The 17199-nt window shown below is 38.8% G+C and overlaps 1 protein-coding gene across 1 annotated transcript in view; it reads left to right on the top strand.

The window, feature by feature from the left end:
- Nucleotides 1-17199, top strand: part of SPTLC2 (serine palmitoyltransferase long chain base subunit 2) — a 74549-nt gene that overhangs the window by 23576 nt on the left and 33774 nt on the right. Inside the window, exons 6-9 of the mRNA XM_027720136.2 lie at nucleotides 3215-3308; nucleotides 5926-6031; nucleotides 6852-7071; nucleotides 8795-8921. Coding sequence (XP_027575937.2) covers nucleotides 3215-3308; nucleotides 5926-6031; nucleotides 6852-7071; nucleotides 8795-8921 — 547 coding nt within the window. The remainder of the gene's footprint in view (nucleotides 1-3214; nucleotides 3309-5925; nucleotides 6032-6851; nucleotides 7072-8794; nucleotides 8922-17199) is intronic.

Genomic DNA, 17199 nt, shown 5'->3' with positions numbered 1-17199 from the left:
TGTCCAAGCCGTGGGCTGCCAGCTTTTTCAGGAGTATGCTGTGGGAGACGATGTCAAAGGCTTTTCTGAAGTCCAGGTAGACACATCCTCAGCCTTCTCCTCATCCACCAGGAGGGTCACCTGATCATAAAAGGAGATCAGGTTGGTTAGACAGGACCTGCCCTTCCTAAACCCGTGCTGGCTGGGTCTGATCCCTTGTCCATCCTGTAGGTGCTGTGTGATTGCACTTAGCTTAGAACAAGCTACTGCAATATGGTTGCTCACATAGATGTAACACTGGACAACCTGTTCCATTTCTGCTCTGTGAAATTCTGAAGCACTTGGTTTATATTGCTACTAAATCCTCTTTTAATAACAAATACAACTTGACTATCCTAGATCCATCTCTACCCCGTAATTTGATCAGCATTAGTCAGCAAAAGGAATTCAAAAGCTTCATCAGCATTACTTAGTTGATCTTTATTCACTATGGTTTGTTAACAGCAGTTTCTACTAAGCAGATGCTGGAAATGGACATAGTTGGTGTAGACTGAAAGTTGTGTTTTAGCACTGTTAAAGCATCACTAAAAACAGGTCTTTCTGCATCTGGCAGTTTTCAGCAACAGAGACCTTCTATTCACTACCAAGTTGTCAGCTGCCTAGTACAGTCACTGCCAACGATGCTGAGTTTAGACCCCAGATAATATGAAATTTGAGGATTACTTAGTAGTCACTCTGAAACTTGCCTGTTTTAGAGTAAGTGTCATTAATATAGTTATTTTAACTAGCTAATCACACCATTCTCTACTGTCTTTAGCACAGAGCTTTTTGTCATAGCTCTGGACTGAGAGAGTCTAGACAATTAAATTAGAGCAATGATGCTTGAAGGATCTTTTTTTGGTTGTAAGAAAGCAAATTAATTTCCATGTACAGATAGGTCGTGAAATTAAGTGCTCAGGACTCAGTTACACAATTCATATATGTAGCACTCTGTGGTAAAATGTGGCATTCACTTCAGTTTCCTTGTCTGCCTTGTAGGATGCAGTGGTAAGTCTGGTATTCACTGACATATGTTTTTCTAGATCCCAGTAGTGTTATTTCCAGTTACTGTTAGCCTTCTCCCAGATGCTCTCTCAAATGTAAATTTGCTGATAAATGCAACTGAAGTCTTATCATTGGAGTAGCAGCACTCAGTTTTACATATGATCATCAGTGATTGCTGTGCTGTACCAGTTGCTTATGTGATCCTTTGCCCTTTCTCTAGAGGCAGACATTACTAGACTCTTTACTGTTTGTTCAGTCTCAAATTAATTTGTTTATAATTGAATGTCATCCTCTGTTAGTGGCAGATTGTAAATGTCCAAAAACTAGACGATCCCAGTTCAGGGGTAAAAACTGGAATCTTTATTGAACGTGCGAAATGCTATTTAAGGGTCTCGGGGGCAGAACATGCTAATGAGGAGGCCAGGTTATGCTAACTAGGGGAATACCCAACTGATTAGCATTTCCAGTAACAAGGATTACATATGGGGGAAAAATGGTTAATATTTCCCGCAACAAGGGTTACAAGGGAAGGGAGAAAACAAAAGAGCTCCTGCATGGACCGATAGCATTATCACACAATCTTTCCATGTCCTGCTGCAGGAGACAGGATGAATCAACACGGATGAATATCAATGGATCTTGTCTGGTCCTTAGATGGTGGGATTTCCCTCAGCCCCTGTGGCCCACAGCCTGTTACATAATCCTATAAATTCCTTTTCTGCTAATAGCAGAGTTTCGGATTGCCACAGCAGATGAAAAGAGGCTGCTCCTTAATTTGTTAAAATTACTTTCTCCACCAAAAGCTTGTCCTTTTTTTTTATGGAGAAGCTCCTTCTAGACTTGTAATCTCTTCTTTTTTTTTTTAATGTATCACTTTTTCTACTTTCTACCATTTAAGAAGTACACACTTATTGGATTATTATATTTGGGTTTTCTCATACAGTAGTGTTTGACAGCAGTGGCCTCTGATGTAATATACATACTCTTTGTCTGGTATAGTAGTTCAAAGAGCAAATGCTAGTTGAAGATTTTCATACTTCTTATGCCAAAGTCTCTGAAATATGCCATGTTTGTAGCAGCAGTATGAACACTTGACATTTGCTGCAGTTTCCAGGGAAAACCAGTCTTGAGCTTTCTCAGGATGTAGAATGTTCCTAGGTTCATTGCCATTCTACTGCAAAATTTCCTTTATTATGGAGAAAATAGTCCTATTGTCTGTGACACCTTGTGTAACTATAGGCAATGCTTTTCACACTCCTTTCTAGTAACTCCCATTGCAGAGAAGAAATCTTGATTCTTCCCTCCACCAATGGTTATCAGACAAGCATAGAATGAGCAAGTGTTAGTGGTAAATCTTCAGCATCTTGACATGCTTTCTGGATTTTTAACTGAACAAAGTCACTTCTAGAGTTGCAGAACACTTGCATAGTAATTGGAATGGGTCAAGGTTATTTAGAAATATTGTTGTTCCCTTACATATTAATCCTCAAATATGCATTCCTGTAGTCCACAGTGATAACACTGTGATTAAATGTTCAGCATATCAATTATTAACCTGGAATCATCACTGCTCTAAAAACAGGCCTATCCTGTTTTAATATTTGTCCAAGAATTTATCTTCCCTTTTTTGAAAAAGCAAACAAATTCAATGTCATATTTAATGGCTTCAGAAAACTTCTCAATTTCATTATGCAATTTTGTTTTCCACCTCCTGTCTCTTTTATGTTACCTCCATCTACACGTGGGTTTAGTAAATGGTTGCCTCCTAATGTAAGAAATAGTGCAACTTTGATAAGGCCTTTAATCTAGGACTTTGGTGGCCTGTTTCTTAGCACCACCCTACACTTGCTGAGTGAACTGGGGCAAGCTTCTCTGCTCTCTGTTTTACTTGACTGAGTAGGAGCATGAGTACTCATCATCAGCATGAGATATTCAGGCAGGTTCAGCTGCTGCACTTTTGGGAAAGGTGAGACTTAAGTGGTTCTTTAAGTTAAGAGCAGTTGTGTATTTTTATTTGCCATACTAAGGCTGCAAATTTTGTCTTAGCAAGTCTTACCTGGACTAGCTACATTTATGTTGGATTTTTTTTTTCCTTAAATGATCTGTAAGCAGTTCAGAGCTGAAAGGTGTTATATGCTTGGCTGTGAAACATAACCTTTTCAATATCTTCCTCTTTCCCCTTCTGATTCAGGGCTGTCTGATTTTGAGTGATGAACTGAATCATGCATCACTAGTGCTTGGAGCAAGACTGTCAGGAGCAACTATTCGAATCTTTAAGCACAACAGTAAGTATCAGATGGTGGACTCTGCCTTTTTGCAGGTGCTGTAGATAGGATACACGCTCTTGTATCTTCTAATAGCTGGAAATCCAATTTCATGCAAGGAAATCAATTGCTGGCTACCAGAAAGGTCAGGAGACTGCTGCTACTGAAAATTTAATCATCCTGTATTGGATATTTTTTTATATATTCAGTCCCAACTAATAACACTTTTATCCTGAGGCTGTTCTGGCTTACATCTTCTGCGTATGAAGAGAAACGTGCTACCCTTCGGCAGGTGTAGGAGCACTGGTGTTTTAACATAGCTTCTTGTTACTTGGATAGCTCAGCATGGTTAAACTATTCAAAGAGTCCGTGTCACATAATAATGCAATCTTGTAGGGGTCTAGGTTACAATTTGGGGGATAAGAAAGTTTAAATTTAGAACCAGATGCCAATGTTATCCTACAGTAACAAAAGCTTATGGTTGCAGATGTCCTAGCTAAACTACACAGTCATGAATTGGTACAATGTAGTACTAAAGGAATTTTTGGGATGTGAAGTGTAGATTAATTTCACTGAGTTACTTACTTTAAGTATTGTTTCTGAAATACACAGATTTTTTTACTTTCCTAATTTCATCTTCCTCCGAATGAGGTATTTATAATAACTTTCACATTAAAGATACCTAGGATTTCCTTCCCTTACTCTCAGTGAATGAGGCACCAGTTGTCCTTGATTAATAAAGCCACTACCTTCATTCTTCAGCTACTCCTAATACTCTTTATAGTGTCAGTCTCTGAGATCATGATGACTCTTGTTCTCTTTGAAGTGTGTGGTGGTGACAGCAAAGCTTGCGTGGCTGCAATTATTTTTCTTTCTTTGTCCTACTTGGTAGTGGATTCTCTGCTGTGCTTACTGTTTCTTTTGTGTTCTCTCTTTCTCGTTCTCTATTGTTTGAATAATTGTCTTTACAAAAATGTAGAGCTTATTATAACATTAGTAATTTTTTTTTAATTCTTCATAAATCTTGGTTGCTGAGCAAGATCACAAAAGCTTTGCGTTCTACTTCTGCGTTTGTATAGACATACTTCTGAACATTGCATCCGTTTCCAGAATTTCAAAGATCACTGGTTAGAACTTAGTTCTGGCTATGAGTAGGACTTAGAAGCTCTGCTCTGATGAAGAATAGATGATCTGTGGGAATGGGATACAAACTAGCAGTGGTGAGATTGGGGAAAATTCTAGAAAAATTATAGATGGTGGGGTTCTGTGGAAGAGAATGGAATGGTAGATTAGAATTAGAAGGCAAAATGCAAACAATGGTCTTGGCCTGTCAAGATGATGTTCAGTTTATATTTCTGTATGTGTTCTCAGTCCTACTCTTGTTATACTCTGTGCTGCCTTAGTTAACTTGATTTCCCTGAGAGATTAATGGCTTTATTCATATTCTGCTTTTAAGAAATTACAAGAGGGGGAAATGAAAAATCCCCCTTAAAATCCTTGTTCAATGTTTTTATTTTTTCCTGTCTCATTCTGTAGTTTGTCCTTTTTATTAAGGTCAGACCTAGTTCCCAGTCTTTCCCTCTTTCTTGAGAGGTCAGAGCAGACATCTATTTTCCATTGTTCTCCCTAACTGCACTAAACTCATCTTTTCTTCATTGGGAGATTTTTTGGAGACAGGGACTATGCTGCTTTCTTCGTTGACTTTTTCTGAACACTAGCTGTCCTTTAACGGTCTATTAACTGACCTATTTACTGTATAATTTCTAGCCTAGTTCTAGTTCACCAGCTGCTCTTGCTGCTACAACTGCCCTAGTCTACCAGTTCTCTTTTCATGATTAATTGTGTTCTTTTTCATGCCCTGGTGTTTATATCTGTCTCTACTCAGCACTTTGGGTTTTACGTTTTGATAATCCCATCTCCACTCCTTTCCTCAAAGATTTTTTTTCAGGACTGATTTCACGTCTATTTATTTGTTCACATTATTTAGATCTTTTAGGATTGTGTCAAGGGTTTGTAGCCAAAGCTAGTATGGTTTCAGAATACATTGCTACTAACAGCTTCATCTGTCTGGTTTCTGATATGCTGAACACTGTTCCCTTTCCTGCACTGATGGTTCTCTTTTCTTTCTTTTCTGTTTTTGGTTTAGAAGCTTCGTGTTCCACACCTCCAATCCCTTCAATTTTAAATGAAGGAATAAAAAAGTATACTGCCCCACTTCTCTTTATGCACTTTGATCTATCTTTTACTTATCTTTAGTTGATTATCCTTGACCTTGCTAGTTCTTTTTTTAATTATTTCTATCCACAAGGACATTCTTACTATCTAAATGGCTTTCTCTTTTCATCGAAATGAGATATTCTTTTTTCTTTGCCACCCCCCCCATTTCCTGATTTGTGCCTAATGCTCTAACTTATGCTTTTAGCATAGGATTATGAAATTCTTCCTTGGAGTTCATAGTCACCCACTCCCTTCAGTCTCATCCATGGGCCCGCAGCTAGACGAAGCCTGTGCTTGTTGAGTATATGGTCTGTCCTCCATGCTGGAGCAATTTGTGCATTTCTGGAATATTGCTGTCTTTAGTCATGTCAAAGCTCAAGCTAGCTGTTTTGGTACCATTTAACAGTAATTTCTGGTGCAGATATGCAAAGCCTGGAGAAGCTGCTCAAAGATGCTATTGTGCATGGGCAACCTCGTACACGGAGGCCCTGGAAAAAAATTCTTATCTTGGTGGAAGGAATATACAGGTACAAACTATTCTTTATATTCCTAAGACCCTCCACATGAGATCTACATGCTTAGTGTTTGGGTTTCTTTGCCAAATCAGACTATGAATGTTGTCACTTCATAGTTATTTCATTAATCTCATCTGTGAATTAAATTATGCTATGTTGGTCTCACATCCTGGATTTTCTGTTGCTAGAACTGTAGCTGCACCTGGTGCTATCACAATGCTTCCCAGATCTTGATTAGATTATAGAAATTAAATTATCAAATCTGATTATTTATATCAGAACTGTGATCTTAAATTGCTTGTCCATTCCATTCTTTCTGTGCTCACTAGATGATGCTAATGTGAATGGAATTGCACAAATATAATTGTTTTGCTGAGAGTGAGTAGGAGCATGTAGTAGTCATAGCTGTGTTAGGCATTTAAATCATAGTGACTTTCAGCACAAAATGGGGTGCTTTGGAGTGCTACTAATGTTCTTAAAAACAACAGGTAAGTAGATCTCAGATCAGAATACTGACATAAGGGTGGAAGTAAAATTGAGATAATTAATTTATAAAGTTGTCACTGAACACATTCCTGTGCTTACTGTTGCTTCTGCTTATTTAGTCTGTATGTCAGCATCCCAGAGATGTTGAACAGGTAGAAACTAGAGCTCTGGGCCCCAGGTGCAAGGAGGAGAGGTGCATCTCTGCAGAACATGATGTTTCTAGCAAATTTTAAGTGTTCATAATTGCTGAAAAAGTGAAGAAATGAAAGCATAGTGACTTCAGGCTCTATAAGGTGGTTGTCCCAACCATTAAATCAACTTACACTGAATTTTTGTTTCTCAACAGTATGGAGGGATCCATAGTGCGTTTGCCTGAAGTGATTGCCCTTAAGAAGAAGTACAAATCCTATCTGTACCTTGATGAAGCTCACAGTATAGGTGCCCTGGGTCCCAGTGGCCGGGGTGTAGTGGAGTATTTTGGACTCGATCCTGAAGATGTGGATGTTATGATGGGAACATTCACCAAAAGCTTTGGAGCTGCAGGAGGATACATTGGGGGCAAAAAGGTAAAGAGCTGGAAATCACATGACTATTTTGGGCAGGTGGTGGAGTCCTTTATTAAGCATTTCAAAGTTATTCTATTTCTCAAGTACCCTAATTGTCCATTTGTTTCATAAATTTACCTACTGTCTAATAATGTGAAAATCTGTGCAGGGCAGAAGAGTCTAGTCTAGTAAAATACCTCATAATTGTTTAGATCTCACATGGTCAGTGATGATCTCAGTTTGCAGAATGTACAGTAGTGATGTAATATCTTTCTAGGAACTACTAGGAGCTAGCAAGCAGGGATCTGTTGAAGTTATTTTTAATGAGACCTGCAGGAAAAATGCCAAAAGCTGAAGTTTTTCATGTGTTTAGAGGAAAAATCCCCTTCTTAGGTTAGTCTAGTAGAATTGATTCCCCCTAGACACAAACAGTTTGCTTTCTAAAAAGACACTTCTTCCCTTTTGTTTTTTTGGTTGATTGGGTTGAGGTTTTTTGTTTTGGTGTTTTGTTTGCTTGGGGGGTTGGGGTTTTTTTTTGACTACTGTCCCTTTTTTTTCTTGGAAAGTACAGCTAGAAAGTGTTGCTCTTGCCAAACTGCTAATTCTCAGGGGAATTGTCTAGCAATTCCCTGTGTTGCTTTTCTTGTATCCTAAAATATATCTCACAGATCAGGCTTCTAAGCTTTATTTGAGGGTAAACTTCTACCATTTTCCTACCAGGACAAGAATTTTTTATTTATTAATTGTGGTAATTACTTCCACCCATCCAAATGGAGATGGGACTTACAGATGTTCCTCTTAGGGAGTTTACTACAGTTAGATTAAAATTACTCTTACATCTTTCCCAGAAAAAAAAGCACCATATAAATCTTTTTCCAAAGGTAGTGAGCTACTGGGATTAACTCCATGACATAAGGTAAAGCAGCTAAGAGTCCTTTTTTAACTGTGTTTTAGCTACTGATTGAGGGATTGCTTCAGAGGTAAGAGGCCTTAAATTTTTTTACCTAGTTTATCTCAAAGTCCCTTTACAACTTTCTTTCATTTAACTCTGACCCTAGACAGACAGCAACAGAACACTTCCACATGTTTTTATAATGCATTCCCAGCTTGTGGTAGCTAGAGGGTCATCATTATTTATTTTGTGATAGCAGAAGACAGAATCCATCCTGCATTCATACTGGTGTTTATAATATTTTGCTAGAGTGATCTGGGTATTTTAGCATGGTTTTGTTACAGTTAACAAGCAGCCTAAATCTAAGGTTTGTTGGTCCTTTGTTCCTTATCTGAGCTATCCTTGTTTGATGACTTTTGTGAGGAAACAAGTATATTGAGCACCATACATAAGCACCTGTGGATCCTGCTCCTCGCTATTTCATTTCCTTTATGCTCCCTGTGCTATCATAAACACTTCTGAAACGCAGCCTGGGCACAGCTTGAGTAATGCAAACACATTGTTAAAATCCACTGCTGGTGGTGTTATCTAAACAGGTCTGTTGTAGGCATTTGTCTCTGATCAACACACATTCTTGTGACGTTATTATGGGATGTCATGTCCCTCCTGTTCAGTTTTTAACTGTTTATTTCTTGTACTGTAAAATCAATCCTTGAGATACTTGTTCTCTTCTGGGGCATTCTGAAAGAGTTTTCTTGTGGTGCCTCATTTTATTGTGATTAAAGACATGACAGTGAAGCATTTCTGTGAGTGCTGGGAAGGCAATGTCTGATGCCTCTTGTGTTTTGCTAGGAACTGATTGATTACCTCAGGACATACTCTCACAGTGCAGTGTATGCAACATCAATGTCACCTCCTGTTGTGGAGCAAATCATCACCTCCGTGAAGTGCATTATGGGTGAAGATGGTACAACTATTGGTGAGTCTTTCGAACAGTAAGCGTGTAGAAAGGGGAAGCCAAACAGAGCCTCTATCCCTTTGACAGATAACTCAGTCAGTGGACACATTCATGATTATTTGAAAGTACATATTGGTTGGAGTTTCTGGAGCAATAAACCAGTTTACTATCCTTGACAGATCAGCCTAATAACAGTATAAAGAGTTTCCAGCTAGAGGTAAGTCATCTTAGTCTCATCTAAGACACAGTGTTGTCTTGGATTGATTTTTAGTTCTGCCTAGCTATTCTAGCTTCCTTCTTTTTCTTCCCGTTGTCTGTCCTTTGTTATTTGCCCCACTGTAAACATTGCTTTCAGAGTATTTTGCTGTGTATCTTTTACAGTTGTGTGCTGGTTACTGCAGGGCAGTACTTTCAGTTTTCATCTCTAATATAATTTGCTCTTTGCATCTCAGTTAAAGTAAATATGGGAATGTTTCTGAAATCCCTTTTTACGTTGGGAGCTAGAAGCAGTTTTCAAAATCAGTGCATTTAATAGACCAGGAGAAGAAATTCAGCATATTTGTCTTTATAGTCTTAGCTTTTTTATTTCATTATGAAAGTAAAAAAGGGGAAATTTGTACTCATCTCTGTGCATTCAAAGTCATAATCTGAAACTGAAATGGTACAGCAGTTTGCATGCAGGATACTTTTCCCTCTTCACGGGTAATTAAAAGGTTGTGAGCAGCACACACAGGATAACAGTGTAGTTTGCTGAGGATCTGTCAGTGGCATTCAGTTTGCAGGCTCTTAGAATTGAAGCTGCAGTATATATTGAGTTCTGGGAGCTTGAGGCATCTGGCCACGAGGTGGTGATGGTGTATGCTTTAGAACTGAATTTGCTTTTTGCTTTTGAACATGGACCAGCTAACCTGTTGGATAACTCTTACAGTGGAAAACCTCACTGGAGAAATGACTTGAGAATTTTTCTACTACAGCAGGTTTCATTTTGTTTGCTTACATTATCTGAGAACAGAGTTAGGTGCCAGCAATTGGTGTTGGTGGTTGCTCAGGAGAGATGTCATCAGTGAGGCCAAATACAGCCAGGCAGCACATTGAGTGCTTCCAAGTGGTCCATTAGTGATACCCATACCAAGAGTTGTCTCCCTGCTCTTGAGTACAGATATTAACCAAGCTTCAAATGACATGAAAAGTTGTCTTGCTCTCATCTTAAAAGGGACTGTTTGAGTTCTTTATAGCTGATGATTTGCCAATAGTCTGTGGTCTGCTTAGGCGTTGCTTGTTTTCGGTTTCTTCCAGTATCTGTTTTGCTTAATGAAGCAGGAAGCAAGGAATGTGTAACTGATTTCTGTTTGCAGTATTTAAACTCAGGCATTTTTGCCTCTTTCTGAGGCTACAGTGCAGTATTTGTTCAAACCAGGAGAATGGAAGTAACTTCCACTCCAGACTGTTTTCCTGCCATTATGCCAGCGGGATCCATCTGAGCTGAAAGGCAAAACAGATCAGGAACCAGTTTGGCAAAAAAATTAACTCAGAAGACGTTTGTTGTTCTCATGTTGCTTAAAACACATCAGATACATCCTGCTAATTTAGTGCCAAGGAGTACCAGAATTCCTAGTCACTCTTTCTAATGAGAAAGCAAGTCTATCATTTCAAAGAGGTCTCAGTAAGTCCAATTTCTATAGGAGCTGTAGCAGTTTTTGTAAGTGATGGATGTAACAGCTGGATAGCAGAACCCTGTCAAATCTCAAAGGATTTCTCAGCTACAGGTCTTATGAAAGCATTACTGGCTTTTTAAGCATCCAAGTCAACCTTCATCTTTGATAAACACCTCCTAGGATGATTCCTGCATGAAAGTGCTTCTGCGTTCATTTTCTGCAGAGTGCTGTTACCCAGTAATGCATTTTTTAATTGCCTTAAGGCTTTAGAGATAATATTCCTTTGTAGACATTTTCTGTGGATGAAGTCGGCAAAAGTTCAGTTGGGTGAATTGAGCAGCTGCTTAGTGGTAGCATGACAAAGTTTTTTCTTTGTTTAAGGGCTTTGGCTAAAAAACTTCTGTTTGGATTCTGTGGAATTACAAGTGGGACTCTGGAGGACCACTGCTTGTGGTTGGTTTGAGTATGAGAAGATGAGGACTAGATGGGTGCTTATAATAGTTGTTAGCTGTGGAAGACAAGTGGAGAACAGTGTTAAACTGGGTCACTGGTAAGCACCTCTGAATTGACTGCATATTACAAAAATCTCATTGCTTTTAAATTAGTCAAGCTGAACGAATGGATGAAGGAAATAGATAGGGCAGTGGTTTTACTAGAGCACAGGAGTTGGAGCTGAAGTCAGAACAGTAGATGGCTAGCTCCCAGCCTTGTGTTTTGGGCCATAGATAAATCTTCTAATGGCTTCAAGAATGGTTTCCTGAAAAGAGCCTTTGCGGCTTCTTTGCCTGCCTGCTTCTGTTTACCACATGCTGTGTGTAATAGCTGCTGTTCTTCATAGCATCAAACCTTCGTGGACATTTTGATGTCAGATTGAGGTAGTCTGTAGCTGAGGAATAAGTAGTAGGAACCAATTAGTGTTTGTAGATTAAAGGTTTTTTTGTATATCATTTTGCAAGAATATGTAAATTCTCTTAGGTTATTCCTAAATCTAATTAAGCATTTAAAGACTCCAAACTTACAAGGTGTTGTAGTTACTAAAACTTTACATAACTAAAAATGTGAATGTCTCCCTTCAGATTTTTCCAGCAAGCTGCCAGTGATTAAATAGGACTTTAGTAGGAGGCAGCACAGACAAAATACAGATGCTATGAAAAGGTGAATAGCTGCTTACAGAGAATGTAAGATGAGTGACATGCAAATGTGCTGCCTGAATTGGGACAGTAGTTTCTTGAGTCTTGATTTCTGTTCAAACTAATCTGTTAATTCTTTGTAATTTTTGTGCACGTAAGTTACTAGCAAACCTCAGTCACTCTGAAGACATCTGCAGGAATATAATTATGTATGAATACAAGTATATAACTTGCTCCTTCATTCAGACTGCAAAAACTACTCCAACAACCAAAGCAATGGCAGAGCCATGTTACGGGTTCTTGGTAGTGGTGCTTCCAGTATTGCATCTGAAACTCCTCTAAATTATCAGATCAATGTCTGAGAATTTATGTCAGTCCTATTTTACTTGCATTACTTGTAAATTGGGTAGAAGACCATCATGTGGTCTTAAAACATACTTGATCTGCGATCCCTTTCTTCAAAGAATTTCTTCAAAGCAACAGTTGTCCTCAGGAGTGTTGCACATCTTGAGCACATAGACTCTCTTCAAGAGAACTCAGTATCTCATATATCATCACACTTGGCTTTTATATATGGTAGAGTATGGTGAGGAGCAGAAAGGGAGAAGGCTTCTTTCTGTAAAAACTTTTGGAGCTGCCTTCCAGTTCAAAGTCACTAGGGTTGGAAACTTTATCAGGAGCAAGTGTTGCAGATGTGTGTCAACAGTTCAATGAATGCTGCTCTTGGTCTCTGTTCAGCCACAAAGATGAATGAACTTCAGATAGTTTTGTAGATAAAGGGACTTTTTAAACTATGATAATAAAAAAGACACAATAAGCAGACTTTTCAGGATCGTAGTATACACAAAGATGACAAATTGGTTCTTGAAATGAAATTCTGGAAAGCTCTAGCATAGAGCCACTTGATTCTTGCTGTTCATGGGGTGTTTGGGTTATTTAAATTGACTGTAGGGAAAATGAGACAGCTTGGTGCTTGTCATGGTAAATGAGATGTTGGGATTTATAATGTTAAGTACTTGACCTATCTTGGTGAATTTTTCAGCATCAGTAGTTTGGTTTGAGTTGAAAGCTGGATTTTTTGCCATTACAATCTCTCTGGGTCTGGGAATCCAGCTGGTTCCTTTCTGTTATTTACATAAGGGCTAGTGATACATCCTGTACAACTGCAGGAGTTCTGTTAGCACTGTTGCTGTTCAGGACCCAGCCTGTTTGTTGCCCTGATAACATTGCTGGGGGCAAGTGGAAGAAAATTGTAAAGTAACCTGACTGATATGCAGGCAAATCAAAACATGCAAAGTGAAACCAGTCTAGGAACTGTTTAACCACCTTCAGAGATGAAACCTAATTTGCTTTCCTGTGTATTAAAAACTGAAGATGAGTCTTAAATCCAGGTGTATTTTAAGTTTGAATTAAAGCTGGCAGTGCTAATACCTTGTAAAAGAGGTAAACCACTTCCTTCCATGCACATTAACTCAATAATAGTAATTATACATGTTGACATTTATAATGAGTTTACTGTCTTCCATCTCATTTTAGGAGGCAAATAACCCACACCTAATCACAGCGCCATACATAGCATGTATAGAATAAGGTGTGGATAGACCTTGCCCAAGACGGCACTTAAATTTTGAGCACTGCATGGTAACAAAGGATTATTATCCTACATAGCTCAATGGAGGTAGCAGTTGCATAGGCCATCCCAGCACTAAACTGTTGGAAACGATAAGTGACCTTTGAAGGCTATTCAGTCAGGTAGCAGCATACAGTCTGATTGGTATTTGCTATGTGCAACAATGTTGAGCAAGTTAAATCAGAGAAGTTAGTTAAACCAATTATAACCAAAAGGATTAAGAACATACAGCATCTTGGCAGAGAATTGAGCATAACTGAGCTATTGAGAAGACAGGACCATTGTTATACTGTTAATATGCCCAGGGAGAAGCATCCTGGAAAAAAACCCAAGCCTGGTCTGCTTAAATTCTGGAGGAGAAAAGACTGCAATTAGTGTTTTAAGCTCTGTGTGGTTAATCAGGCCTGTACAACATCAGTAGTTTAATCAGCAGCCTAATCAGTAAGTTTCTTTAAGTTGGACCTTTTCTAACATTACCTCTTTCTCCAAAGACAAGCCAGAACTATATGCAAGTATAAAGCATAAGCGGTAATGAAGGAATAGCCAATGTTTCATCACCTGGAACTGAATTTTAAGTAGCTTATAGTATATTTATAAAGGAAGTCTGTATCTTGACGTTGTTAGCAGTAGATCCACAAATGGAAGCAGTGACTGCTGTTGTACTCAAAGGGAGAAATAAATACTCCTTGTACAAGCTGAGGTCGAAAACATTCAATTAGCATTAACATCGGTTCATTTGAATTTCCTCCAATAATGCACTTGTTAATGAGGTGTTAAATTATCACCTTGGGAACCTGGGACCAGTCAAAACTAATTTGAGCAAAGTGAAAACTTTTTTTGTTGCTACCCTTGAGAATCTCAAGCTGAGCTGGGAAACTGTTGGAAAAACAAATACTCTGGGGGTCATAAAGAGAGTTTCCTGCTTCTCTCTAGGGGTCTAACAGTTTTAAACATCATTCTCTGTATTTGTGCTTCCAGCTGAGGATCTTTTAAATCCAGCTTGTTGCTGCACCCCTACCTCCCTCCCACAGAGCATGGCAAGCCTCCAGAAAAATTGCTTGAACGTGGGCTGGGCAGGAGAAATCTTTCAGCCTTTGATGCTTTGAAGGGTGTTTACAGACATTAGCAGAGCTCTACCCTTTATCTTGTACATTGGAATGTGAGAATTCTTCAGCACCTCCTCTTCTGAACTTTATTCAATATTGTGATGTTTGTGCAAGAGCTTATAAACCTTTATAATTGTACACCTGCTTTGTTCACTTAACATTCTGGTTCTTGCTATTTCTGTTCAGGTGTGAGCTGTCATCCTATGTGTTCATAGCCTAAACACTGATCTGTCACAGCTGAAATACAGCTAAGAAAGTGGCTTTGTTGAAATAATTTAATTTTTCTTCATTTCTTACACTATATTTGATTTAAAACTTGTGGCTCACTTTTTACTCTCAATAGCACATGACATGCTATGTTTCTACAGAATGCTGGTGTGCTGCTCCTACAGATAAAATGAGGAAATACTGGTAGCAGGTCACTACTATATATTGTTAGCAGTAGTGCAACTAAAATTCTTGTAAATCAGTAACATTGAAGTAAAGCATTTCAAGAGAAGTAATCAAAAATCAGGTGATATGCACTGTGTCTTTCTTTGGGTTAGTGTGAAATAGATTTCATGGTTCCTAGTGTGGTACATAATTGACTAGAGCAGTATTTTGAAAATACCTGAATGACCCACACAAGCACCACTTCCTATCATTAGTCCTGGCAACTGCAGAAATTTTCTACATAGAAAAATTATTACTAGTATTACAATAGTGCCTGCAGTATACAGACTTCTATGAAGACTATGTAATATGTTTCTATCTTCTTTGGAAAAGAGCAACAGTTGGTAACTGAAACCCTATCTGTGAGCTATGTGTGTATGTTGGGCTATGTGGGACTTGCAGACCAGTTGAACTACTGTCTATGCCTACTTTAGCGGGTTCTGTTGTACAATGTGGTTGGCACCAGGTCAACTCATGCTGTTTCACATGAGTGCAGTTGACCTACCACAAATTCCCAAACATAGACAATCTTGACATTCTACAATGTGTACTTTTGTCCTACTAGTGTGCAGATGTTTGCTAATGTTCCAGAATTAATAAACTTCCTTAGATAGTACAGGTTTCATCTTTAAAGGAAGAAGCTGTCTGAAAAACCTGCATGCCAATTAATGTGTTTTAAGAGCATATGGCCAGAGGAGAGAGTTGAGATTACTTTAAATAAGATGGAGCAGGTTCTGTTGCAGTCTAACTTCGAGACAAATTGGCTTGTCAGGGACAGGATAAATCAAGCTCTAGAGCTTCTTTCTGCCATGAGTAAGCTTCTGTTAATGCTCAGGTTATTCCCTAATTGTTGCATAGTGGAAAAAGTGTGGTTACAATACTGCTTACATGGGGGAAAATGTATTACAGAGTATGCATGCTTCTCAAGTTCATGTTGGCTAACAGCTCCTAAGATTTCTTAACTGTTTCTCCATGGACACTGGGATTGGAAAAAAACCCAAACCAACCAACCAAAACAAAAAATCCCCACTAGTAAAATGGGCAGTGGAGACCTCATTTGTTCTGCAACTAATATTTCTGGAACTAAGTACTCTGTGCTAATAGATATGTTAGTCTTACAGAATAACTGTCTGTACCAAGAGCTGAAAGCAGAATGTTTAGTACCTCCAGTCTTTACTGAAAATAGCTTGTCTTTTCTAGGATTATAGCTATATTCCTGACAAATGACTTTTTGTTCAGAACCTGGCTTTGTAGAGTCAATTGTGGGTTTGTATGTATGGCTTTGATCTTTCCAAGATCCTTGGAAAACAGAGCTGTTGAGGAAAAACAAGTCTGTAAATGTCACAGGAGAGACAAGGCCTCCAGGGTTTGGGCCTTTTCAGATACAAAGCCTACTCTTCCACCTCACTGCAGTTCCAGGTGGCAGAATACCAGGAGCTTCTTGCCAAGTACAACTTACTAACATGGGAAAGCTCAACACCCTTCCTGTTGAAATTATTGCAGAGTTTTAGGGTAAATCTGAGAGCACACTGGAGAAGGACAAGTATGGCTGCTATAACAGATGTGCAGTCAGATGTGGCCAGCTCTGACTTAGTGGCAAATTTGCAGGCTATAGCTTTTATCATGAGATGAACTTCTTGACTGTAAGCATCATTGACATCAAAGGAGAAACTTGAAATGTTGTACAGGACCACTTACTGGAATGGATTGAGGTCTTCGCAAAAAGATGTATGAAGACTGTGTTCTGTGAATGATTCAGGTGCTACCTTCTCAATGTCTTCATATATAAGCTTCCCATTGAAAAAAAAAAGCAAACAAAACCAAGCCAACTCATTCAGAGTGGAAGTTCTTAACTTTAGGACGTATTAGTAAAGAGCACGTTCACACTTGCAGCATCCTGTCTCTCCCATTGTGCCTTGTGTTGGGTGAAATCTGTAGCAATATTATTATCTACCCTAGCTGAAACCAGGACAGAAGTTCAAGTCATGTTCAAGGACAAAAAGAACTTACTGTGCTCCATTCCGTAAGTTCCCATTTAGTACCACTGATGAAAAAAAAGTAGGTATCGAGAACAATTCTGTTCACTGTTCTTCAAGGGAGTCTTCTATCAAGAGACATAGTAGAAGGTAGTCTATCTGGCAGGCTTTTTTTCTGGATTTTCAAACTGACACAAAGATTAAATACTTCTCATAGTACCTTACAGTATCAGTTACTGATCAAAGCTTACTTCTATGTCGGATCTCATTATTGTCTCAAGCTCACAGAGCCTATTTCATAGTGCCCTGGCATCGTTTCTTTATAGAGCTGGTTTCTGTTCAGTTTGGCCATGAGATGGTACTCCAGTGT

This window comes from Pipra filicauda, unplaced genomic scaffold (genome assembly GCF_003945595.2).
Source record: "Pipra filicauda isolate LSUMZ 115617 unplaced genomic scaffold, ASM394559v2 scaffold75_size2874737_pilon, whole genome shotgun sequence".
NCBI lineage: Eukaryota > Metazoa > Chordata > Aves > Passeriformes > Pipridae > Pipra > Pipra filicauda.
The sequence above is the reverse complement of the archived record's forward strand: the minus strand, read 5'-3'. Positions and strand labels throughout refer to the sequence as shown.